This window comes from Corythoichthys intestinalis, chromosome 7 (assembly GCF_030265065.1).
Source record: "Corythoichthys intestinalis isolate RoL2023-P3 chromosome 7, ASM3026506v1, whole genome shotgun sequence".
In the NCBI taxonomy this organism is placed as follows: Eukaryota; Metazoa; Chordata; class Actinopteri; order Syngnathiformes; family Syngnathidae; genus Corythoichthys; species Corythoichthys intestinalis.
Genome location: NC_080401.1, coordinates 2,937,202 through 2,963,986, shown reverse-complemented (window position 1 = coordinate 2,963,986; position 26,785 = coordinate 2,937,202). Strand labels below are relative to the sequence as shown.

Below are 26,785 nucleotides of genomic sequence, written 5' to 3'. Positions count from 1 at the left end.
TAGATGACCCATCATTTGATACATTCGTTAAGAAAGAATGGAAAGACTTTATGGAACTTAACGATTCCCCAAACATCTCACCGTCATTGCTTTGGGAAACAGGAAAATGCGTAATTCGAGGCAAGATTATCTCATATTCATCATATAAAAAAAAACAAGAAGTTGGAAAACGAATTAGAAATGAAAATCAAACAACTGACGGAGGAATTCGCCAATAATCCCACAGACAATACCACAAAAGAACTTTTCAGCGCCAAAGAACGGCTCAATAGTATTCTGTCTAAAAAAACTCAGTTTCTGTTACAACAACTACGATATACCAATTTTGAGCATAATAACAAATCCGGGAAATATTTAGCAAACCAACTCGAACGTAACAAAGAAAAAACATTAATTACAACAATACAAGATTCAGCCGGCATAATAACACAATCACCAGAAAAAATTAACGAAACTTTCTATAGCTACTACAAAAACTTATACTCGGGGACAAACGATCATAATGAAGACATTGACCTATTCGTTAATAATCTTGACATCCCCCAAATAACTTTAGAAAGCCAACAATTGCTAGATACCCCACTTACCCTCGCTGAATTATGGAATGCCGTAAAGGACATGCCAATAGGTCGCGCACCGGGGCCCGACGGGTTCTCGACATCATATTTTAAACACTTTTGGAATATGCTGGCACCACTTTTCTATAGAATGGTTCAAGAAATCAGTGCCAAGGGTCAAATTAGAGACAATATGAACACTGCAGTAATCAAACTACTGCCAAAAGAAGGGAAAGACCTAACCCAACCAGCAAACTATAGACCAATATCCTTAATGAATACAGATATTAAAATTATTGCAAAGGCTTTAGCTACTAGATTAGAACAAACTCTTCCCACTATAATTCATAAAGACCAGACCGGCTTTATTAAAGGACGTAACTCTACAAACAATATAAGACGCTTGTTAAATCTTATTAATATTGCACAGAATTATAAACAGAAAGCAATTATCCTCTCTTTGGACGCAGAAAAAGCATTTGACAAAGTCAACTGGTTTTTTCTCTTCAAAGTTTTGGAAAAATTTGGCTTCGGTGAGCCATTTATCCGCTGGATAAAAATATTCTACAACGCCCCAAAAGCCACTGTAAACACAAACGGGGTCATTTCACAAAGTTTCTGTCTTCAAAGGGGAACTCGACAATGCTGTCCACTCTCACCCCTATTATTCGCTCTATTTATTGAACCATTAGCAATTGCAATAAGACAAAACGCTAATATCAAAGGGATCTGCTCGCACACATCGGAACACAAAATTAACTTATACGCAGACGACATACTTTTATATCTAGAAAAACCAGAATCCTCCCTACATGAGACTTTTGAACTAATAAAGACATTTTCACAAATATCAGATTATGCTATAAATTGGTCAAAATCAATTGTAATGCCCTTATCAACAAACTCATGGAATCCTGCAAATCAAAATCACAATATTCCAATAGGGAATATAAAGTATCTTGGAATCAACATTTCACCAAAACTTACAGAATTAACTAAACTAAACCATACACCCCTCCTAGCAAAAATATGTGAAGATTTGACACACTGGAATAATCTACCCATCTCACTTTTGGGCCGGATAGCAACAGTCAAAATGAAAGTATTACCACAAATAAACTATTTGTTCTCAATGATCCCCTTTAAACCCACTCAAAAATGGTTTCAAGACCTAGACTCAGCCGTCACAAAGTTCTACTTTAAAAACAAGAAAAACAGAATTAGCCTTGCCAAATTGCAAAGAAATAAACCAGAGGGGGGTCTAGAGGCCCCTAATTTCCAACACTATTATATAGCAAATCAAATACAATATCTTATTAGGTGGTTATATCTTAACACTGAACAACAGTCATGGCTAGAATTAGAGCAAACAGACTGCAACCAAATACAATTGGCAAACCTCCCCTTTATTAGTTCTAGTATTAAGCACCATAGCTGCTTCAAAAACCCAATGATAGCATGTACCTTGAAAGCCTGGTGGAGAGGTATGGAAATTACGCAATCACAACAAGCCCCGTGCAAATTCTCACCAATCTGGCACAACCCAGACTTTGGAGTTAATAAAATTCCTATTTATTTCAGCACATGGGATGATACGGGAATAAACCAGTTACAGCATTTGTTTAAAGATAATACATTCATGTCATATGAAAAAATATTACAAGATTTCCAGATCAAAGGGGTCAATTTCCTTCAATACAATAAAATCAGGGCAGCCATCAGAAGCAAATTTCCATCACTAACGGGTACGTTAGACCCACCACCTTTCGTAAATAAAATAATAAATATACATCCTCAACAAAAAAAAATACTTTCAAAAGTATATAAAGCCCTCTCATGTAACAACTCTACTTGCCTACCAATCGAAAAATGGAATAACGAACTTTCGGTAACATTAGATAATAACTATTGGTCCAACATCTGTAAAAATGCATTTATAATGACAAAGAATAAGAACCTTCAGCTTATACAGTTCAAAATACTGCACAGATGGCATATTACTCAATCTAAAATGCACAAAATGGGGTTCTCCCAATCCGATATGTGTACAAGCTGCAACGAAGATACTTCAGATACATACTTTCATGATTTCTGGGCACAGGTAACGAAGAAACTCTCTTTCCTATTGAACTGCAGGATTCCATTGTCTCCAACTCTTTGTCTGCTTGGCGATCTGAATACAGTGAATATCTCTATCCATCAAACCCGTCCACTACTAGCAAGTCTAACGATAGCCAAAAAAACAATATTGTTGAATTGGAAAAACAAACAAAACATTAGCATTAACCAATGGCTAAATCTAATCATTGAATATATAACATTAGAGAAAATATCTGCCAAACAGACAAATAAAATGGTCAAATACGAACAACAGTGGGAAACGGTCGCAAGAATGATGAACATAGAATAAGGATTCTCTCTCACCTGCGAAGGAATGCCACAAAAATAATAGAAATGTATACATAAATGGATGTATGCGGGGTGTCCAGGGAAGTTGTATGCATCCTTCTGCAGCTGGAAACTGGACATGTTTAAATCCGAACTGTTTTATACACTCCCAACAGCATGTAATATATAATTTTTCTTCCTTCACAGTTTAGTCGGTCAATGGGCTTATTTTACAAGGATACTCATAGACAATTTGGTTTCCAGCTACTGGGGATCATATGCAACTTTTTTTGGAACACCCTATATATTACTTATCAGACTTGGAACAATTAAGGAACTATGCGTAAATAATACACTTCACTGGTCCTTGGCATACATCTAATGGTGTTTGATAAACCTCTTCTTCTATCAGCTTTACAGGTGGCGTTTGTTGGCGTCCTGCCCTGGGCCGTCCCGCCGCCGGTCTTGGCCCCCGGGATTTTCGGCCGGGGCTTGTCTGGTTGCGTCTGGCTGTGCGGGGGGTCCCGTCGGGCACGCGCTGGTGTCGTGGGCGGGTGGGGGGGCCGCGCGGGTGCCGGTCCGGGGCCGTGGCCCTTCCCCGGCCGGCCGGGGTGGGGTGGAGTTGGGGTGGGGGCCGGGGGGTGTATGCGGCAGCCATGGTTCCCTCCCAGGTCCGCCCGGCCGGAGCCGCGTCTCCCTGTACCGGGTGCCGGGGAGGTGCCCTCTGGTGCCATACCGCGCGCCCCTCTTGGCCCGGGGGTGGGTTGTGGGGGGTGCGCTTCCCTCCCCTTGGTCTGTTTCCGGTCCTGTCCGCCTACCTGGGCCGCGGCGGCCGCGGCTGCCCCCCGGCCGGCGGGGTCGTTGGCGGGGCCTCTTGGGGCCCGCGGGGCCTAGGGTGAGGCTTGCTGTCCCTTGCCGGTGGGGTGGACGCCCCCTGGTCGCCGGCGCTTGGTGTGGCGCCGGCTCGGGGTGCAGGGTGGGTGCTCGGTGGGTGGGAGGGGGGTGGGCGGTCGCGGAGGCGCCGTGGGTGGTCTGGGGCGGGGATTGATCGGGGCCCTGACGCTTCTTCCGCCCTGGGGCCGGTGGTTCTGGTGGACGGGGCCACGCCCGCGGGAGCCTGCCTCTTAACTCACGCACTTCTCACTTCGGCACTGTAAATATTTTTCACCCTGGCACTTACATGCTCATACACTTCTCCGGGGAGAGTTGGGACGGGGCTTTACAGTCCCGGCCCGACTCCCCCCTGTTTTTAATGCACCACACACCAAGGTTGTGGGATGGTTGGGACCTGTTGGGGGGGGGGGGGGGCTCACGGCTGCCTCCGCACCACAGGCCCCGCCATCCCTGCACCTTTTTTAAATGCACGACACACATCATACTCCACAGGAGAGCTCCGGCAAAGGGCGGTGGGATGGGCGGCTGGACAGAAACTCCATGCTGCGGTCCCACTGCCCCAAGCCAAGCTATCCTATTTTAATGCATACATTGCACTACCCTCCCCTCACACCCCCATCACGGTGCTGGGTGATGGCTGCCAGTCGGGAACCTGGCAGCCACAGTAATAGGGTGGTAGGTGGGTCCCACACTTTTTCTATATGGCGTGGCTCCCGGGGTGTGGCCTCCCCTCTGCCTCGGCTGCCGGCCGCGGGAGTGGGTTGGGGGGTCGGGTCTCCGATCTTGCATCGCCCCGTTGCAGTTCCTGGGCGTTCTCCTGCCTCCGCCTTCCCCTCTCTTCTCTGGCTGGGCATCCGCCCTGCGCTCCGTCGCGGGTCGCTGGCTGGGCGCCGGTGTATCAGCGGGGTGTCGCCTGCACCGGCGGGGGACCCTGCCTTGCCTGGGGCTTGGTGGGCCGCTGGGGGTCCCATGGCGTGCCGTGCCGGTTGGGGGGCTGTGGCTCGTGGCCCGGGTGGGCGGGCGGGGGTGGGTGTAGGCGCGGGGTTGGTGATGCGTCCCCTCCTGCCATCCCTGAAGGCCGGTTGATGGGCGCGCGGGTGGCCCGGGGGACCACCCTGGGTCCCGGGGGGGGGGACGGTGGCTCCTTTGCTGGGCGGCGGGAGGAGGGATGGGGTGTCAGGGGTGTCCAAACTTTTTGCAAAGGGGGCTGACAACCTTTACATAGAACAATATATTTAAGCAAATTTTAGCAAGCCATTCTGTGTGTCACATTTGCCTCATTATCTTTTTTAATAACAGTATTGGCCCTAATATAAGACAGTGTTTTTTGCATTGAAACAAGACTGAAAAAGTGGGGGTCGTCTTATATTCTCGGTCTAGACGTTATACCCATTCACGACGCTAGATGGCACCAGATATCATTGAAGTGATGTTCAGTCATGACAGATCTCAGCTACTCTCAAGTTTAACCAGTTTGCATTATTTTTCTGCAATGTTTTTCTTTGTTTCAAGACTACAGTTACAGTTAGACTTCACTTTGATGGTTAATGCAGTTATCACAATAGATTGGTTTATTTACATTTCAAAAGCCAGAAGCCATTCATTTACGAATGGGATTGCAGTTTAGTTTACATATTTAAATGTTCAGATATTAAGATTTGAATGAGGCCAAATAACATGCTTTTTCTCTCAAATATGTTGTTATAATCATTTGTTTCAGATGTACTGTAGTTATTTTCTGTATAAAAATAATTTTTGGTGTTCAAAAAGTTTTTATTCAAACTTGAGTCTTGAAAAAGAGGGGGTCGTCTTATAATCAGAGCCCTCTTCGGGCCAATACGGTAATAATTTCAACAATCTCGCAACTAGCCTTGTGCCGTTCTTTTTCTACTCTCAGGCTCTTGCGAAATACTGCTGCTGTGAAATTAAACTACCTTCAAGTTGCTTCAATTTCTCGCTGCCTGTAATCTTGCCGTACAGGTCAGCGTGTCTTGTTTGGAAATATCGCCTCACATTGAACTCTTTAAAAACAGCGACTGTTAGTGAAGAAATAGTCCAATTTTCACCTATCCTGGAAGCGTCGGCCGTCGCAGTCAACTTTTTTTGTTCATTGCCGCCATTTTAGAAAATTGGGAGTAAAGGGTAACACGGGGTAATGTTGCTTAGAGTGCTGCTGCCTTTTAGTGGGTAAATGAGGAGCAGCATTTAGTGTGTAAGCTACTTAATATGCTGGTGGCAGTACTGCTGACCAATTTATTAAGTCTGTGTGCGGGCCAGATGTTATTGATTTTATGACAGAGGCTGGGGGCCGGATGAAATTTGACCACGGGCCGCATTTGGCCCCCGGGACGGACTTTGGACATGTCTGCTGTAGGTCATTTAGATTGTCTTCCCATATGTTTTAAATGTTGTAATTAACTCCACCATTATTAAGTGAATCATTTTCATTTTGTTCAGATTTATATGTACCTCTTTTCACTTGCTGAATGTACCGGTCCATTTTACCCCTCCTAATCGCACATTTGATTGGCTGATGAGTTGACAAGACACACACACACACATTAGATATTAGTGATATTAGATTTATTTTTCCAGTCAACAGCAACCACTGTACGAAATGTAAAAATACATCAATGTCGTGGAAGTGGGGAACACACCACTAATTTTCCTACTGAAAGTCCGACCTGCATCAGAGTTAGCATAACATGAAACTGTGTGAATTTGGTAACCTACAAAACTCGAGTAGGTAGATGCTTAGAAAGAAGTGTCCTCATTTATGTGTTTTCTACTGTCAACATTAATTAAACTGTGAGAAATGTAGTGAACCGAGTTTTACCCCCTGGTCCTCAATTTTACTTTTTATTTTATTTATGTGGTCTTAAAGCAGCCCACAGGAGCTTTCATTTTTTTGTTGAGTTTGGCTGCGTTTGTGGACAAAAGTAGTAGTGTTTTACATGAAGGACGGCTCCATTTTGATTTTAAATTTTTGTTATTCACTGACAAAGAAGTTTTTGCAGTTATATTAATTTCTTTATCAAGACAATGTTGAGTGGTCTTAAGACTGGTCTTAAGTTTATTTTTTTGCATTCCTGGATAGTTACTGTAAGAGATGATTAACAAGCTTGTATTTACTGTATATGTTAATATAATTTATGTTCAAATAATGCAAATAAAATTTGCTCATAAAATCCAGACATTTTTCTGGAAGTTTTCAAAATGTTTCTTTAGTCATTTTTGAAAAACAAAGGTTTGAATTAAACGGTGTAGGCTGAACCAATACACATAAAAGTATAAGTCAATACAGATTTATTTTGCATTGATCATTAAGAATGGCCCGCCCCCAGCAAAAAGTGTACATGCAGGAAATGCCATATCGTCCCTACCAATGTTAAGACCAAACCTCCGCCCTTGCGTTAAATTTTATAATAAGGGTAAAATCAGATTGAAAGAACAGCCGAATTTAATATACTGAAACTTAAGCTAAATGTTAATACCTGTAATGAAGTTAATAAATGAACTTCATGCCCCCCAAAATAAAGGAAATACGAAAAGCAAAAGTGTGCGGACAGTGTTTGGGCAAAAATAAAGGGGACTTTTGCTCTTTTGGCAAAGAGATTGTCAACCATGTTTTAATTTTGGCGTAAGCAGATTAAAGCAGATAGTGCTTTAGACTTCCGCACGTGAAGAGGAACGCATTTACGCACGTGAAGAGCCCATTTACGCACACCAAGAAGTCATGTAGCCGCTTGTAAAACTTCTAGAGGCGACGCCTATATGTACCATGTTTTATATTGTTTGTTGTGTGTTTTCACTTGTAATCGAAGACCTTAAGCGATGTCCGGACGTATGTATGCTACAGGGCCGTGCAGAGACCGGTGGAGGGGCAGGTGCTCATGGTTCAAAAGGGGCACATGAACAAGCATTTAATACACCTGACAACAACATAACTTCCAGTTTAACCATGCAGCTTTACAGTATCATTGGCCGTGACTGTGACATACTTTAGTTGGGAGGGGGGGAATAGTGAATAGAAATCAACACTGTCATCATTACTTTCTGGCTGTGACTCAGTCAGTCATTGCCTCTTTTCGTCCTTCAACCTCTACATCAAAACTTCAACAAATCACATCAGATGGTCACTGAGCCACCATCAGCACAGTTTTTCCAAAACTATTATTTCATTATTATCCATATTTGACAAATCTAGCACGTAATAATTAATACCGGTAATTACATAAAATCTTATCAAAAAATAATATTGTTATTGTGTTTATAATTGTTGTATTTTATACTTGACTATCCTTGCAAACTGTGTTATTCCTACCAATTGTGCAATTCACCCAGCTGTACTCCAACTCCATTTTTTTTTTTTTTTTTTTAACATCACTTAACCTCCTTTCCTTAAGATGCATGTCTCCATAATGAAATATAAATCTTAAATTAAAAAAATCTGACTCCCCGGTGGGTTTTATTTTTAAAGCTTTCTTAATTTCTCTCTCCCTCAATAACTATGGAGGTAGATTTGTGTCTTTATTATTCAATCAAAAAAAGTTGCTTCAATCAAAATGTATATTTTCAATTAAAAAAAAAAAAGACTTCAATCAAAAAAAAAAAAAAAAAAAAAAAAAAGCATTTGAATGCAAAAATAAATTTGAGACATAAAAAGCATTTGAAAACAAATTTTCTTTGAATTTTTTTTTTTGATTGAAACAACTTTTTTGGACTGATGTCATGTTTTGCATTTGGGCCACATTTTGGCTAGGACATTTGTGATTTTTTTTTTTTTTTTTTTATTATTCAATCAAAAACTAAGTTGCTTTAAACAAAATAATACATTTTCAAAAGAAAAATTACTTCAATTCAAAAATTCAATCATAGAAAAAGTTTGTGCATGCGTCAATCATCGAGCAGCTTGAGAGGATTTGAGTAGACTCACTATGAAGCATTTAATAAATCCAATCATTTTCCTACTACTTTATTCTTGTTTAAAAATAATTCGGTGGGACAGTAACATGTTTAAAACTTATCATAATTATTACATTTTAAGTTCTTGAAAACATATATATTCCTTTTTGTTATTATTATACTTTGGGAGAAAAAAGTGAAAAAACATGTCTTATATGTACAGTGCCTTGCAAAAGTATTCGGCCCCCTTGAATCTTGCAACCTTTCGCCACATTTCAGGCTTCAAACTTAAAGATATGAAATTGAATTTTTTTGTCAAGAATCAACAACAAGTGGGACACAATCGTGAAGTGGAACAACATTTATTGGATAATTTAAACTTTTTTAACAAATAAAAAACTGAAAAGTGGGGCGTGCAATATTATTCGGCCCCTTTACTTTCAGTGCAGCAAACTCACTCCAGAAGTTCAGTGAGGATCTCTGAATGATCCAATGTTGTCCTAAATGACCGATGATGATAAATAGAATCCACCTGTGTGTAATCAAGTCTCCGTAGAAATGCACCTGCTCTGTGATAGTCTCAAGGTTCTGTTTAAAGTGCAGAGAGCATTATGAAAACCAAGGAACACACCAGGCAGGTCCGAGATACTGTTGTGGAGAAGTTTAAAGACGGATTTGGATACAAAAAGATTTCCCAAGCTTTAAACATCTCAAGGAGCACTGTGCAAGCCATCATATTGAAATGGAAGGAGCATCAGACCACTGCAAATCTACCAAGACCCGGCCGTCCTTCCAAACTTTCTTCTCAAACAAGGAGAAAACTGATCAGAGATGCAGCCAAGAGGCCCATGATCACTCTGGATGAACTGCAGAGATCTACAGCTGAGGTGGGAGAGTCTGTCCATAGGACAACAATCAGTCGTACACTGCGCAAATCTGGCCTTTATGGAAGAGTGGCAAGAAGAAAGCCATTTCTCAAAGATATCCATAAAAAGTCTCGTTTAAAGTTTGCCACAAGCCACCTGGGAGACAGACCAAACATGTGGAAGAAGGTGCTCTGGTCAGATGAAACCAAAATTGAACTTTTTGGCCACAATGCAAAACGATATGTTTGGCGTAAAAGCAACACAGCTCATCACCCTGAACACACCATCCCCACTGTCAAACATGGTGGTGGCAGCATCATGGTTTGGGCCTGCTTTTCTTCAGCAGGGACAGGGAAGATGGTTAAAATTGACGGGAAGATGGATGCAGCCAAATACAGGAACATTCTGGAAGAAAACCTGTTGGTATCTGCACAAGACCTGAGACTGGGACGGAGATTTATCTTCCAACAGGACAATGATCCAAAACATAAAGCCAAATCTACAATGGAATGGTTCAAATATAAACGTATCCAGGTGTTAGAATGGCCAAGTCAAAGTCCAGACCTGAATCCAATCGAGAATCTGTGGAAAGAGCTGAAGACTGCTGTTCACAAACACTCTCCATCCAACTTCACTGAGCTCGAGCTGTTTTTTTGCAAGGAAGAATGGGCAAGAATGTCAGTCTCTCGATGTGCAAAACTGATACCCGAAGCGACTTGCAGCTGTATTTGGAGCAAAAGGTGGCGCTACAAAGTATTAACGCAAGGGGGCCGAATAATATTGCACGCCCCACTTTTCAGTTTTTTATTTGTTAAAAAAGTTTAAATTATCCAATAAATTTTGTTCCACTTCACCATTGTGTCCCACTTGTTGTTGATTCTTGACATAAAATTAAAATTTTATATCTTTATGTTTGAAGCCTGAAATGTGGCGAAAGGTTGCAAGGTTCAAGGGGTCCGAATACTTTTGCAAGGCACTGTATCTCTTCCTAATACTAAATCTGAATAAATACACTGAACACGCAAAAAAAAAAAGAAAAAAGAAAGGTGGGGGGGGCGCTACTTCGCGGTTTTCACTTATCGCGGCGGGTTCTAGTCCCAATTAGCCACGAAAAACGGGGGATCACTGTATTTCTGAGAAGTTTGAAGAAGCAAGAATCATGCCCACCACTCGTCGAGCTGGCCGTCAGCTCAAGGCCCAGCCGAAAATAACGCGCCTCAGGCAGACGATGGGCTCGATGCGAGGCGCGCCCCACCATCCGAGAGCCTGCCGCTTAATTAGACTCAACACGGTAAACCTTACCCGTGGCTGCCGGGGTTGCACAACAGGTGTTGTGCCGAAAAATAGCCGCCCCGTGTGAAATGTCCCCCCTGACGGGAACGCTTATTTATAAGGCTTAATTGAGCGTTTATTTTATTTTATTTTATTTATTTGTTTATCTATTTCATTATTGTGCGCCCACACGTCACTAGTACAAACAGCTTTTTCTTACCAATCGATGGACATGGAAACGATTTTCTTGTACCGTGAATATGTATTATTTTACTCTGCTTGAACTAATAAATGTTATACTTGTGTGATTGTCATTGGGATATGGTCGTGAAAACCTGTAGACCAGGGGTGGGCAAACTATTCCACAAAGGGCCGCAGTGGGTGCGGGTTTTTGTTCATACCCATCATGAGGACAGCCTTTCACCAATCTGGTTTCTTACAAGTACAATCAGTTGATTGCAGTCAGGTGCTTCTTGTTTCCACTGAAACCTCGTTGGTTAAACCGTCTGTGCTGAATCAGTTGGAACAAAGACCAGGACCCACTGCGGCCCTCGAGGACCGGTTTGCCCACCCCTGCTGTAGACTAATACATTTCTGTTCTAAGATGGTTATGTGGTCCAGTCCACGATTTGTTACTAAAATACAGTACTAGTATTTTGTGCAATTTATTTATTAAAACTGATTTTACAGTCGTAAATCCATTACTGTAATGCGTCCATGAAGACATTTGATGTTTTCACCTCAATAAAGCGTTATAAATAAGCGTTCCCGTCAGGGGGGACATTTCACGCGGGGCGGCTATTTATCCGCACACCACCGGTCCCCCCACCGCCTCGCACAAACCGGGCACTCGCCGATCTGACGCCTGGCTATTGGGTTGCTCGCCACCAGAGTCGCGACGCGAAGCGATCAGCGGCCGGCCTCCGCGCCGGAGCGAGGGTGTGACATTGGGGTCCCAACTGATTGCTACGATGCGACGCGGAAGCCACGTTATTATTCCCCGCCCCAGCGCAGAAGCCGGTGGGGTTATAGGAGATTGGCCAGACATTTGCCTGGCGAGCAAGCGAGTGGGCATGCAGGGGGGAGGTGGTGCGGGGAGGGGCGGTTATTAGCGGCACGCAGACGTTTTTTTCTTCTTCTTTTTTTTCTCTTTGTTTTTTTCCTTTTTTTTTCTTTAAAAAGGTGTTTTCTGTGCTCAAGTAAAGTACTCAGTGGTGTGCCTGCACACACATACGCACAAAAAAAAAGAAGCCCAGTCAAAAGGGGCACTTTGGGCATGTAGGGGCAAAGGGGCAGGTGCTCAAGCACCCCCCCCCCCCCTGCATGTGCCTGGTAACTGTTTGCATAGGTGTTATGTGTGTAGCTAATGATAATTGCAGATTGACGTTGCTATGAATAATGTCTGTCATTGAGGACTAGACTTTTTTTCATTTCATTTTCATTTTTCGTTTCACTCTGCAAAGTGTTCATGTCAGGAAATGTTCAATAAAGGCAGCAAAATATACGGACTTCTGGCATCATCCTTTCGGAGTTCAACTTGCTGACTCGGTATGACTGAGCACCAACGTCTTTAAAAGTACATCCGGGCCACCGGGCCATTTATATTGTCGACCCTTTAAAAAAAATTTCACAATATAAAGCGAAAAAAGCGTCTAAAAACCTTTCGCAAATTAAATCTTCCGTTTACAGAAGCGCTCGTATGTCGAGGTACTACTGTATTTCATGAAGTCCAGTACTGTGACTGTATCATCTTTAACTTCTTTTTGACTTATGTACTCACCCTTGCCCAATATCGGAAAGCCAGCACCAGGGGAACCAATCTGGGTTCCATTTTAGTTAAAGCTGCCATGTGATTTGTTGTGAGACAAGCAACATCATTGCCTGCACTCACTTTGCACATTAGGCCACTGTAAAAAAACAAACAAAATATGTCAGATTCAATTAAGAACTTGTCAAGTTTAACATATTTGAATAATATGAAATTATTTTCTATTTTTTAATCATTATAAATCCAATTAATTAAAAACAAAAGAGCCTGTGTGTTACTCTACCATGAGGCAGGGTTCCCTATTGTACGCATTTTACCCTGTACGTCAGCCATTTCCCCCAGTTTCTCAAAAACAAATATTCTTTTAGTGCTGCAATGATTAATCTTTTAACTCGAGTAATTCGATTAGAAAAAAAATCAGAATCAAATTTTGCTGCTTCGAGGATTAGTTTAATTAGAGTGGCGTTGCAATGGTTTGTTTTGAAACTGTTTGCATTTAGTTTTATTGATTGGGTGGATACTATAGGGCGCCATTTGTAAAGCAGCACATGCCGAAAGTAACGACAACATTTTCTCACATTTAGTGCCACGCAGTGTTAAAAATGTGGTGTGAAATGTTTACAGTCACTTTTTTTTTGCACATTTACAACATACTGGACTGGACAGCAAGGTTGACTTTTCTATCTTCATCTGCAAAAATCCCGTGCGTAAAAGTGACACTAAAAGCACAAAATACTCCTTAAATGGTTTCTCCTAAATGTGTATTTTACATAGATATTGTTATTATCACAATAAATCATGTCCAAGAGCTGACTGCCACCAATGAGTAGGTTTTATTCATTTTCAAGCAACGTAAACAAACAGTCTGCGCTTCTCCAGCTTTTATTTTGTTACTTCCGGTCTCCAGTCAGGTGAATTTGCATATTACGCTAAATATTTAGTTTCAACAGTTTCCAGATTTAAGATTTAAATTAGGGCTGTCAAAATTATCGCGTTAACGCGCGGTAATTAATTTTTTAAATTAATCGCGTTAAAATATTTGACGCAATTAACGCACATGTCCCGCTCAGACAGTATTCTGCCTTTTGGTAAGTTTTACAGCAAGGCTTTTTGTGCTGCAGCACAACAGCGAACTCTTGTGGTCGCTTTGCGACATGGTTTCTTTTTTTCTTGCCAGTTCATATGGCTGCACGACGTCTCGGGCTGAAGCCTACATTGTAATGTTGTGCTTATATGATCCTTGGACAAGATCTGTCCGTAAGTATGGTTGTTGTAAAGAATGTACATATTATGTTAGTAAGCGAAATGTTCTATTTTTTGTATGAGACGCTTTTTGTTTATGTTTAGTGAACCTGAATAGCGTGCTAAGCTAACGTTGTTGCTAATGCAATGCTTGTGTACTTTTTTTTTTTTGTAGTTTTATGACGGTCTTAATAAATCAGATGAAAAAGGAAGAAGTCTGATTATTAAGGCGTCGTTCACTAGCTGTCTAGCTTTGGAAAAAGTAGACGCTTCGGAGTGAGGACAGCATAGACAGATTTAAATGACAGTAGAGTGAAATGCCCACTACAGTCCTTATGTACCGTATGTTGAATGTACAGTGGGGAGAACAAGTATTTGATACACTGCCAATGGCATTGGCAGTGTATCAAATAGTTGTTCTCCCCACTGTATATATCCATCTTGTGTCTTATCTTTCCATTCCAACAATTTATTTTACAGAATATAAATAATTTACAGAAAAATATGGCATATTTTATAGATGGTTTGAATTGCGATTAATTGCGATTAATTACGATTAATTAATTTTTAAGCTGTAATTAACTCGATCAAAAATTTTAATCGTTTGACAGCCCTAATTTAAATATAGTATTTAGATATAACATATACATTCAGGATTTAATATAAAATTCAGATTTAGGATATATATTTAAGATATAAATTTCATAAATATATTTAGAATTTAAAATATATATATATAGAATTTAAATTTAAGATTTACATTTAGGATTTAAATAAATATTTAGTTCAGGATTTAAATATTCAAGTATTTATTTACAATACAATACTTATTATTTAAAAATAAATATTTAAGTTGCTAAATAATGAAGAACAAGAACAATAAAAGCAATAATGGTCATTACAGGCTCTCATCTATTCATATGAATGTATTTTAGGTATTTTAAACAAAGTATTTTGACGTAAATTTCGACTTTAACAGTGAAATATGATTGGGTTATTTCGCCATCATAGGAGCGGAATTCATTCTTAACTCGAGGATTCCCTGTATTTCTAAACTTTCAGTGGAATAGATTTTGGTAATAAAAACAAACGTAATAAAAGTCAATAAGAAACCGTATACAGTGAAGAAAATAAGTCTTTGAACATCCTGTTATTTTGCAAGTTCTACCACGTAGAAATCATGAAGGGGTCTGAAATTGTCCTCGTAAGTGCATGTCCACTGTGAGAGATAATCTAAAAATCCAGATATCAATATGTATGATTTTTTAACTATTTGTGTGATACAGCTACAAATAAGTATTTGAACACCTGAGAAAACGAATGTTAATATTTAGTACAGCAGACTTTGTTTGTAATTACAGTAGTCAAACTTTTCCTGTAGGTTTTCACCAGGTTCGCACACACTGCATGAGGCATCTTGGCCCACCCATCAGTCAGATTTTTGGGCTGTCGTTGAGAAACACGGAGTTTGAGCTCCCTCCAAAGGTTTTCTATTGGGTTTAGATCTGGAGATCGGCTAGGCTAGGCCATGCTAAAACCTTGTCATGCTTCTTACGGAGCCACTCTTTAGTTCGCCTGGCTGTGTGCGTCAGGTCATTGTCATGTTGGAAGACTCAGGCACGACCCATCTTCAATGCTCTGACTGAAGGCAGGAGGTTGTTCCCCAAATCTCATAATAAAGGGCCCCAGTCATCCTCGCTTTAGTACAGTGCACTGTAAAGTTTCCTGTCCCATGCGCAGAAAAACACTCCCAAAGCATGATGCCCATGCTTCACAGTTGGGATGGTGTTCTTGAAATAGTACTCATCATTCTTTTTCCTCCAAACACAGTTAGTGGAATTTTGACCAATTTTTTTTTGTTATATATATTTTGATCTCATCTGACCACAAAACTCCCCTGCATCATCCAAATGGTCCTAGGCAAACCACAGACGGGCCTTGACATGTGATGGTTCAAGCAGGGGAACCTTCCGTGCCATGCATGATTTCAAACCATGAAATAATGTAGGGTGTTCAAATACTTATTTTCTTCACTGTATTTCAATAGACCTCGGGTGACTTTAAACAGTAAACGTTCAGGCCTAAGATACGATGAAAATAGCTTGTTTGTGCTCACAGAGTCACACAATTTTTTTCACCAAGCAAAGTACTTTTCAAACATAAATGTGCATTTAAAGCTAAAAGCCGGCACAACGGGATACAAGTATCACTTACCTATTAACATCTCGACAGATTATGGAAGGAACTTTGGCGTGAAAGTCCGACACAACCTCTGAAAATTCAGCTTGAAAGAGTAGAAAATACATCATGTCAATGAAGTCACACAAAGTCTCGTTAGATTTAAGCAGAATTAAGTTAACTTTCCAAATCCCATAAAGTATGCAAAACACAAGTGGTGCAGATTTATAATGAACAACTTATTCCAAAAAGTCAGCACACAATAATGAAAACTGCAATAATTCATACAAATATTTATAGCCTTTGAGCTCAAAATCATCATTGTACTATAGCTCTCTCCAATCAGGGTTTTTTATTGCCAACCCCAGTCATATTGAGTAAAATCTGCCTGTCAAGATTTAGATGCCCCCCACCCCTATTCAAGGTTAGTGCTGTTAGCAGACCATAAAAAACAAGAAATCTCACCTAAGTAAAATTTTTAAAAACTTTTCCTCACAATATAAAACCAGCAGCAACTATTCAGTCAAAGACCAGATAAAAAAAAAAAACTATCCATGCAAACAGCTCAAACAGGGCGATTATACAACTAATCACATAATGTAAGCTAAATAAAACATGTTAAAGGTTTCATTTAGGTAAAATATTCAAGTCCTGGAAAACTTTATACATCGCTACTTTGTGCAAATAAAAATGGCTGCAGTGGTTCTGCTGCTTAATATGCAAAGTAAAATTGGGCCATTTCTTTTCAAATATTGATGTTCGTTTACTCTAAAAAAAAAACTCACAACAGACAATGGAACATGTTAAAATTAAGTTCAGCACAACTGAAATTACAGTGCATCTTTGGATAATAAAAAAAACATCACAAGTAAACTTGAGGCGATTAATTTCAGCGTAAACTGTCTTGTATAGCTCTGGTGGAGCTACATACAGTATCTGTAAAATATGGAATGTTTGTAGGGGCCTCCTCCCAGTGGGACATGCCCGAAAGACCTCACCGGGAGGCGTCCAGGGGCCATCCTAATCAGATGTCCTAGCCACCTTATCTGGCTCCTCTCAATGTGGTGAAACAGCAGCTCTACTCTGAACCCCTCCCGGATGACCAAGCGTCTATCTGTATCGCTAGTAAAGTTGCACCGATACCGATACCAGTATCGGCAGGGGGCGCCGATCCGGCCCGAACTGGTGGTATCGGTATCGACGAGTACCAACATTTAGGGCGCCGATACCATCTACTGGCATCACTTGCATGCAAATATTCTGTCCTCCTAACGTGAGGTAACTTCCCAAATCATTGCATCTGTAAGTCTTTGTCTCGCCATTACCAAACGAAATTTACACCTTTGTCTTCGATATTACGGATGTACACTACAACGCATATCCGCGATGTTTCGCTGCTCATCTAACATGGCATTCACAAACGATTAGCATGCGTAAGCTAACGTTTGCTGTTGTAGCGCCGATGGGATCAGAAACATTAAGACCGTGGGAGACTAAGCAAACTCATGGTTTCATGATGAACAATGAGTGGCAAATTAAGAGAACCGTACTTCAAACTCGTCCTGTTTATGAAAGTCGATTGTCATATGTTGTGCAGTAACGAGCAGGAGTGACTTCTGTGGCCAGAAAACACTGAAGCGGCGCAGCGCGCACTCTAGATATCATCAAATAGCAACCTAGATGTACTAAGTTAGATCCCATGCCAACTCTCGCGCGCACACACTAGATATCATCAAATAGCAACCTAGATGTGCTTCATTAGATCCCATGCCATTAGCTGCGTGAGCCCAGAGCGACGCTTAGTCCATATAGACCCTACCCACCGACGTCACAAAATCACGTGCTCGCTGTATGGTTCCGCCCACTTGTCCATCATTTTGTGTCTGTATTATCAATGGTCTCAATTGATCGAGCAATTTATAATGAATTTCATGGAAGACCCGGTGCTTTCGGATGCCGTAAACTCACTTGATGCGTTGCATAAAAGGCGTTATGTGGAAAAGCTTCAGTTTATCCATTCGCCAGATCCAAATTTGATGCCTAAATCGATGTTTTTCGACCCGCTGTCTCTGCCGTATTTGCCTGACATCTGCTAGCTACCCTGAACTGTACAACTATCTTGTCCACACAAAATCAGCCTATTCTCACGAAAGTTTGAAAAACTTTAAGAGCTTGGAGGCTTATAAATACTTCGTTGCTGGTTGGGTGAAACAGGTCCTCGTCCACGAAAATTCGGCAGGAATCTATCTTGTGCTTGGAAAGGTGAGTTACAAAATTTTCAATTCAAAATCTTTTGTTATTGCTAACATCCACTGTCAAGTCCAATGGTTTTAATGTCGTTTGTCAATGGAGTTAGGGCTTTTAATGTTTATATGGTTTAGCGATAGCACTCTCACTACATACATACGTGTATGTTGTCGGCGATTAGCCAAGCAATGATCTTAATTGTGGTTGTCAGCCCAAAACCCTCTAAATATATATTAAATGCATCTTACCAGATATAAAATGACTACTACATAATCTGTGGTAATCGTTTGGAGCCCAGTTTTCTCGTCGAATTGCAGCAGCCCATCTCGCTCTCATCTCTCCGGGTCTCTCGGAATCCGGTAGAACTTCAAGTCTCTCCGTCTTCTCCGTCTATCTTCTCTGTTATTGCAACCGACCGCCACACACGCCTTCACCATTTTGATTATTAATGTTAACGAGCAGAAAAACACGTCGTAAATAGGAGGACTGTACGTAGCCGTAACAGGGAAACATGATGTGTTGACGGACAATTGGGCGGCACCAGTCAGGAGGAAGGAGTGACGTCACATGGGTAGGGTCTATACTACATTGATGAAATAGAAACCGCCATGACTGAATGGAAGTTAAGCAGGCCAAATCAATCCATACCAGTGACTATAGATAATGCTGCAAATATTGTTAATTGAGTACATGTTACAGATGGACTCGGACCACAAATAGGATGTTTTGCTTATATGGTAAATATAGCTGCTAAGAGAGCTGCAGCAATCAACACTGTGCCCCACGTTACAAACAGTAAAGATTGTTCTCAGCACTTATATACAAAATTTTGTCAGATCAGTAAGAAGTAAGCACATAAATATTATGCACTAAAATGCTTGTTTATATGATGGCACTGTTATTTTTGCTTGTTAGCAAATAAAAAATAAAAAAATAAATAAATAAATAATAATAATAATAACAGCTGTATTTTCTGTTTCAGAGCATTAAATGTATTGAATTGTATCGAAAATCGTACCGAACCGTGACTTAACTGTATCGTTGCATCCCTTATACTGTACGTACATACATATATATATTAGGGCTGTCAAAATTATCGCGTTAACGCGCGGTAATTATTTTTTTAAATTAACCACGTTAAAATATTTGACGCAATTAACGCACATGTCCCGCTCAGGTAGTATTCTGCTTTTTGGTAAGTTTTACAGCAAGGCTTTTTGTGCTGTCTAACAGCGAACTCTTGTGGTCGCTTTGCGACATGGTTTATTGTTTTCTTGCCAGTTCAATATGGCTGCACGACGTCTTGGGCTGACGCCTACGTTGTAATGTTGTGCTTATATGATCCTTGGACAAGATTTGTCCGTAAGTATGGTTGTTGTAAAGAATGTACATATTATGTTAGTAAGCGAAATGTTATATTTTTTGTATGAGACGCTTTTTGTTTATGTTTAGTGAACCTGTATAGCGTGCTAAGCTAACGTTGTTGCTAATGCAATCCTTGTGTACTTTTTTTTTTTGTAGTTTACGACTGTCTAAAGAGGACAATGGTTTGAGGCCATTTTATTAATAAATCAGATGAAAAAGGAAGAAGTCTGATTATTAAGGCGTTGTTCACTAGCTGTCTAGCTTTGGAAAAAGTAGACGCTTCGGAGTGAGGACAGCATAGACAGATTTAAATGACAGTAGAGTGAAATGCCCACTACACTCCTTATGTACCGTATGTTGAATGTATATATCCATCTTGTGTCTTATCTTTCCATTCCAACAATTTATTTTAAAGAATATATATATAATTTACAGAAAAATATGGCATATTTTATAGATGGTTTGAATTGCGATTAATTGCGATTAATTTCAATTAATTAATTTTTAAGCTGTAATTAACTCGATTAAAATTTTTGATCGTTTGACAGCCCTAACATATATATATATATATATATATACATATATATATATGGGGGGTTTTTTGCTAACAGAGTGGTATCGGAATGGTATCGGTATCGGCCGATACTGTACAGCCAGGTATCTGTATCGGGCTCAAAAAATGGTATCGGTGCAACACTAATCGCTAGTGCAGTACTTTTCAAATAGTGGGATGCAGGGGTGTCGCATGTGACCTCGGGGAACATACTTTTTTTGCCGGACTACAATATAGTGTAATTGCACATCCACTCAGTGGGTGGCAGTGGCGCTCTCATTTTCAGACTGCGTGCAGTATGTTTGAACCAAACAAGAGCACACAGCAAAGAGCACTGGATATTAAGAGCTAACACAAGGAAATACGAGACGTAGATGTAACGTTGGCCTTGATACAGTGGGGGACGAGGAAAGACCATCTTTTTACTGTGTCTAAAAATGTTTGTAGCAGACAGCAGGAAGCCAAATAAATTAGGATGTCACTTAAAGACATTAGACCCCAATTACATTGATTAGCCGCTTGATTTTTTTTTTTTTTCAGTGAAAACGTGCCGAACATTGCCAACGAGCGTCTCGCTTTGTCAGTGTTACATCAGTAAACCAGCGAGCACTGTTAGCATCATAGCAGAAGGTGGCATTTCAAGTTGCTGGGTGCAAAATAACCCCAGACCATTGCAAAGGAGCTGATACTGGCCGCGGCAAAAATAAAAAACGGCCCCTCTGTCCATTGACACTGTTGTTTTTGTTCTATTAATTTTTTGATTTTTCGGTGAAATTGTTTGGCATATTGTCCTCATGATGTAATGTTAATGCTAATCAATTTCAATTTATTATTATTTACTTCTCCACTTGGGGAAGGACGTCATCCCAGACCCAGACAGGGCATTCCACCTTGTCCCGATGGAGGACCATGATCTTAGATTTGGAGGGGCTGACTCTCATCCTGACCACTTCACACTCGGTGCAAACAGCTATAGTGAGAGTTGCAGATTGCGGCTTGATGAAGCAAACAGAACCACATCATCTGCAGAAAGCAGAGATGCAATACTGAAGCCCCCAAACCCCTCGACGCCTTGGCTGTGCCCAGATATTCTCTTCATAAACAATATAACCACAAAAAAGACAAAGGGCAACTTTGGCTGAGTCCAACCCTCACTGGAAACGAATATGATTTACTGCTAATGCCGGTTCCTGGCACGGAAAGGACAGGCAGTCGCCTGGGGCGGCAAATTGCTAGGGGCGCATGCACGCGAGGTGCACGCAAGTGATTGTCTACCATTATAATTGGCGTCCCTAGCATTGCAATGACGCCCCCGCAGACCACTGTTACTGTTTGCACGCAACACCACAAGGAGAAGGAGGTGGGGGCGGGGATTAGACCAGTTAACAGTGCCACTCACCTAGGGTTGACTTTCTTATTGTGTCAGGATTTTTTTTTTTAAACTTGAATATTTGACGTAGTTGTATAATGTATATGTATTCTTTCTGTTAAGAAATGTTTAAGTTGTTTAATAGTTTAGCCAATTAATTCATTTACTTTCTATTTAGAGCGGCACATTTTGGAAACTGCTCAAGTCTTTATTTCCGGTTCTGCGTTTCCCGGTTCATATGTCAGCTCCTTCAATGATGATATGAGTATGCCTTGTAAAGTAAATTAAAGGCACTGCACATAGATCTTGAACATTTCTCACATTAATAGGTGGTGGAGTAGTTCTGTTAAATTTGTTTTGTGTTTATTTTTTTTCTGATCATTTAAACTCGTAATTTTGTTATTAGCTAGTTTTTGTCAGCTACAACTGTTACCATTATATCAAAATAATTATTGCGAGCAGTGAATGGATTGGTATGGAGGGAGATAGCGTGCAAATGTTCACTGTGCTTGGTTTATAGCTAAAATGATGAGGTTTAATGATTAATAAGGGAAACACATTAAGAATAAGTGAATGTTGACTATATGTCTGTATGTTATTCACCAGATACTAAGGGTGCTAACACACTAGTACTGTTTGGTCCTTTTTAAACGGTCCTAAGTTTTTTTTTCTCAGATAGTCCACTTCATTTTGTAAATGTGAACGGACATCTGAACTTTAGTTCGGACCAAACAAACAAACTCTGGTCCGCCCAAATATTGTGGGTCTCGGTCCACTTTTAAGCGCACCCTGCTTCGCTTGTAAATGCAAGTGGAAAAGGATGCGTTTATGTTACATTACGTGCAGTGTCATCGCACCACGCTGTGACGCTCCACGCTCCCTCCACCTACAGGAGGGAGGTATTACCGCATCTAAATTTGTCCAATCAATGAGAGCGGCTTTCGTCCACGTGATGTTTGTATATTGCATTTACATGCAGTATAGAATGTGCAATACTCAATGCCTTCACTTTCAACTGCTGCTACTTCACTTCAATTATTTGCACAGCCTGAACATAGGACTACCTCATACACATTTTGTATTTATTTAAATTTTATACTTTTATTCTTGCACGTCACCTTTGAGATTTTTACTTGTCCTGCACTGTAAAGGGAGATGCGCCGCAATTTCATTGTACAACTGTATAATGACAAAAAAGTGATATTCTATTCTATTCTATTCTATTCTATTCTATTCTATTCTATTCTACTCAAAAGTTTGGTTGGCGCAGTGTGAATACTGAACCTTTTCAACAAGTCATTTGCAAGTGTTATTGCGAGGTAGCTCTTCAACCGGACTCTAGGCCTCTTGGTCTAATGTGAAAGTGCCCTGAATGTGTGTAGATGTATGTAAACCTGTACGTGAGCCCAATAAAGTATTTGAGTGCATCTCATGTGTTCTCTAACTGCAGCCACTGTAGTGGTCAACAAGTCTTGAGACAACCGAGCAAACGGGGAATCTTCTACACCTAATTATTCTTACAAGATTGTTGATAAGATAATTATTAAATGGTGATTAAATATTTGCTTTTACCAATGAAGGCTCGTAATAAAGTATTGATTGCTATAATAGGATGTTCCATGATTAATTGATTGCAGCAAGAGACGTTTTTGACATGTTTAGCTCTTGATAATACTGCCTTGTCATTCGGCCTAGGTTCCACAGGTCAACTTCAATACATTTAAGGAATCATATTGTTCCCGCATCCCTAAAACATGCATGGTAGGCTGATTGAACATTCTAAATTGTCCGTAGGTATGATTGTGTGCGTGAATGGTTGTATGTCTCCTTGTGCCCAGCGATTGGCTGGCAATCGGTTCAGGGTGTACCCTGCCTACTGCCCGTAGTTAGCTGGGATAGGCTCCAGCACCTCCGCAACCCTCGTGAGGAAAAAGCGGCATGGAAAATGAATGAATGAATGAATGAATCATATTGTTGCATTTTATTGCTTACCAAATGCTATTGCTTCATGAAATGTATTTGATGAGATAGTTATTAGGTTGTTATTATATATGTGCTTTTATCAATTGCTGCCCGCAATGAAGACATGCTTTTGCTTATAATTATTTTTCACAAAGACAGAATGTTTTGTCTTGCGTGGTCAAGGTCAGAAGAGGCCACTTTGCTGTGCTGAAATGTGCTGACATTTATGTATATAATCCCACCAACTTGCACAAACATAGCCAAACAAAGACAAGAGGTGTCGCCAGCTTGCTTCTCCTTTTTCCCTTTTAGGGCAAAGCACTCGACTCGCCATCCCAAATAAAAGGCGAGGTGAAGGAGGGGCTAGTTAGAACGATGTCTGAAGCTAATTAGCTTCGTCTTTCTCCTTGCAAGCTTTTCAACCAAATTGAGTGCCTTCTCTCCTTGTTTTGGGTAATATTATAAATGTCTACCTAAGGATTCGTACTTGAACTTGACAATTTTATTAAATTTGTGATATTAAATTAATATTCTCTTGCACATACTTATTGTTGTACACTTTCAACTCGTTTGATAGTGTCATTAAATGTAACATTCTTAACAAATATTGTGTTTTGGTTGTTGGCTTGTGCTAAGTATACTTCATGCGCTGTATTTTCTGGGTCAATTGTTGCTGTTTGTTTTTGTGATGGGGGTGGGTGCCAAAGCGTCTTGTCGCCCAGGGCACCATGTAGGCTAGGAACGTCACTGCTGCCAGATTTGTGGACCCAACTCAGACACCAGTCGTACAGGGACCAATACACTTGTATCAGGGGATTCGGTATGCCGTTCTCCCAGAGGACCACCCGCAGAACTCCCTGAAGGACAATGTCAAATGCCTTCTCCAAATCCACAAAACAGATGTAAACTGTTTGGGTGAACTCTTATGCCCCTCAAGCAGCGGTGGGTAATAACACGTTATATTTACTCCATTAAAATTACTTTTCCTCTTTGGGGGAATAATGTACTTCTATCAGTAGTTTTACCACTAAATACCTTTTACTTTTAGTTGAGTAGATTTGTGAAGAAACGCTTCTCTTACGCCACAATTTTGGGCTACTAGTGTCGTAACATTTTTCCTCTTTATTCTACATATTTGACTTGATTTTTGCCAGCGCATTTTTGCGAGGACTTCATTGAGTTCAATTTTTCATGGGGTGTTGTCTGTAGAATTTTGAGGGAACTAAAGGAAAGTTTAAATGACACTTACTGCTGTTTTTGAGGATGTCAAGCACTTGAATCAGGACTTCCGGTTGTGTCATCTAGATGTGCGAAAGCATTGAGAAAAACTGTTTAAGACTTCAAATGCTTTGAAAATTGATACGACGCAACACAAAAAGAAGGCCATGGTAGATATTGTCAGTGAGTTCACATCAATGAGACACTATGGATTGAAAAAAATCCTTGTGTGATACGAGGAAGCTGATATACAGTACGTTGGTTTACGAACACAGTGATGATACAGATTTGCTCTTAAAAAAACAACAACAACTGACGGCTATTTGGCCTCTTTGGCTACAGACAAGACACCAATCAAAGCAAAGATCTTAATGTCTGGCTACAGACAAGACACCAATCAAAGCAAAGATCTTAATGTCATCGACCATCTTAGTATCCAAAAAGTCCATCAAAGAGAGAGAGAGTGAAAGCAATAGATAGAAAGGGACTTATTATTCCGAGTAATAATAGAATATTATGAATGTTGTCAGTTTAAAAGAGCAATGAAGTTAGATGAGAATTTTAAAAATAAGGATAAAAGCAAACATAATGCCATTTTGAGCTACACAACGGACACACATACATGTTATTATATATCAAATTAATGAGTTTATTTTGATAACTTCTGATGCAGCAAGGGAGCTGGGACGAACCATTCATGTGCAGGCGGAAAACGACATTGCATGGGTGGTCATCTGTTAACAATTACAAGATGGTTTCGCTCACTTAGTGTATTGAGTAGATACTGTATGGTGAAAGTTGCATTGCAACTTGCTTTATTAAGTAAATGAAATGTATGCAGTGTTGGACTATTGCTTTAACATTTCCAGATGCTTATAAATACGGCGTTTAAAAGTCATACTATTTCTATTTGGGGGTGGTGCGCATCTAAAATTGGGATTAAGTCCACTGTCACCTCAGGGGTTACTTGACTGAATTCGATAGATTGGACTTCACAGAAACAAAACCTGGAGTCCTTTTGTTAATTAAATAAACCAAATAAGTGCAAAATGCAGTTTTAATCCCAGTTTACATCTTCCGCTATTGGTTGTGAAGCTAGATTCGGTAACCACAAGCTCTTCCGTGGAGTTTCACTGTCGTTTTAGTTGTTTTTGTTTTTTCAAGCAATTCAATAGTTTTTATCAGAACAATATGAGTTATTGTTGATATTGTTAACAATATACAGTGCTGCTCAAAAGTTTGTGAACCCCCTCAACATTTTGGAATTTTCTATTATTTCAACCTGATTTCCTAATCAATCAATTCAGTAGGTTTTTTTTGTTTTTTTAACAGTTGTGTTGTCGAGACTAAATTAAAAAGAGTTTTCATCAACTGATGTAGGTGCAAAATTGAACTGTTTGGTCACAACCAAAACCGCCATGTCTGGCGAAAAGTCAACACTGCATACCACCAAAAGAACCTTCTCCCAACAGTGAAGCATGGAGGTGGGAATGTCAAGATCTGGGCTTGCTTTTCATCCTCAGGACCTGGACAACTCCACATAGTCCAGGGAATCATGAATTCTGAGGAATATTGTCAAATCCTAGAACATAACCTGACGCCATCTGTTTTGAAGTTAAAGCTTGGCAGAAGGTGGATCATGCAACATGATAATGATCCAAAGCATTCCAGCAATACAACCAAGGAATGGCTGAAAAAGAAGAAGATTCGTGTTCTGGACTGGCCCAGTCAAAGTCCTGACCTAAATCCCATTGAAATGCTGTGGCGGGACCTGAAGCGAGCAGTTCATGCCAGACGCCCATCAAACCTCTCTCAACTGACTGCGTTCTGCAAGGAAGAATGGGCAAAAATCCCCCAAAGTAGATGTGAGAGGCTGATTAGTCACTACAGAAACCGTTTGGTTGAGGTAATCTCTGCAAAAGGAGGCGCAATATCTTATTAACTGAAGGGGTTCACATACTTTTGCACACATGATATCTGAGTTTTTCTTAAATCAACCAC

General features: G+C 40.4%; 1 protein-coding gene across 1 annotated transcript in view; it reads right to left on the bottom strand.

The window, feature by feature from the left end:
• The window catches only part of tut4 (terminal uridylyl transferase 4), a 108,299-nt gene that overhangs the window by 65,293 nt on the left and 16,221 nt on the right, over positions 1-26,785 (bottom strand). The window contains exons 8-10 of the mRNA XM_057840374.1: positions 24,816-24,867; positions 16,107-16,176; positions 12,663-12,789 (exon numbers count right to left, since the gene is read on the bottom strand). Coding sequence (XP_057696357.1) covers positions 12,663-12,789; positions 16,107-16,176; positions 24,816-24,867 — 249 coding nt within the window. The remainder of the gene's footprint in view (positions 1-12,662; positions 12,790-16,106; positions 16,177-24,815; positions 24,868-26,785) is intronic.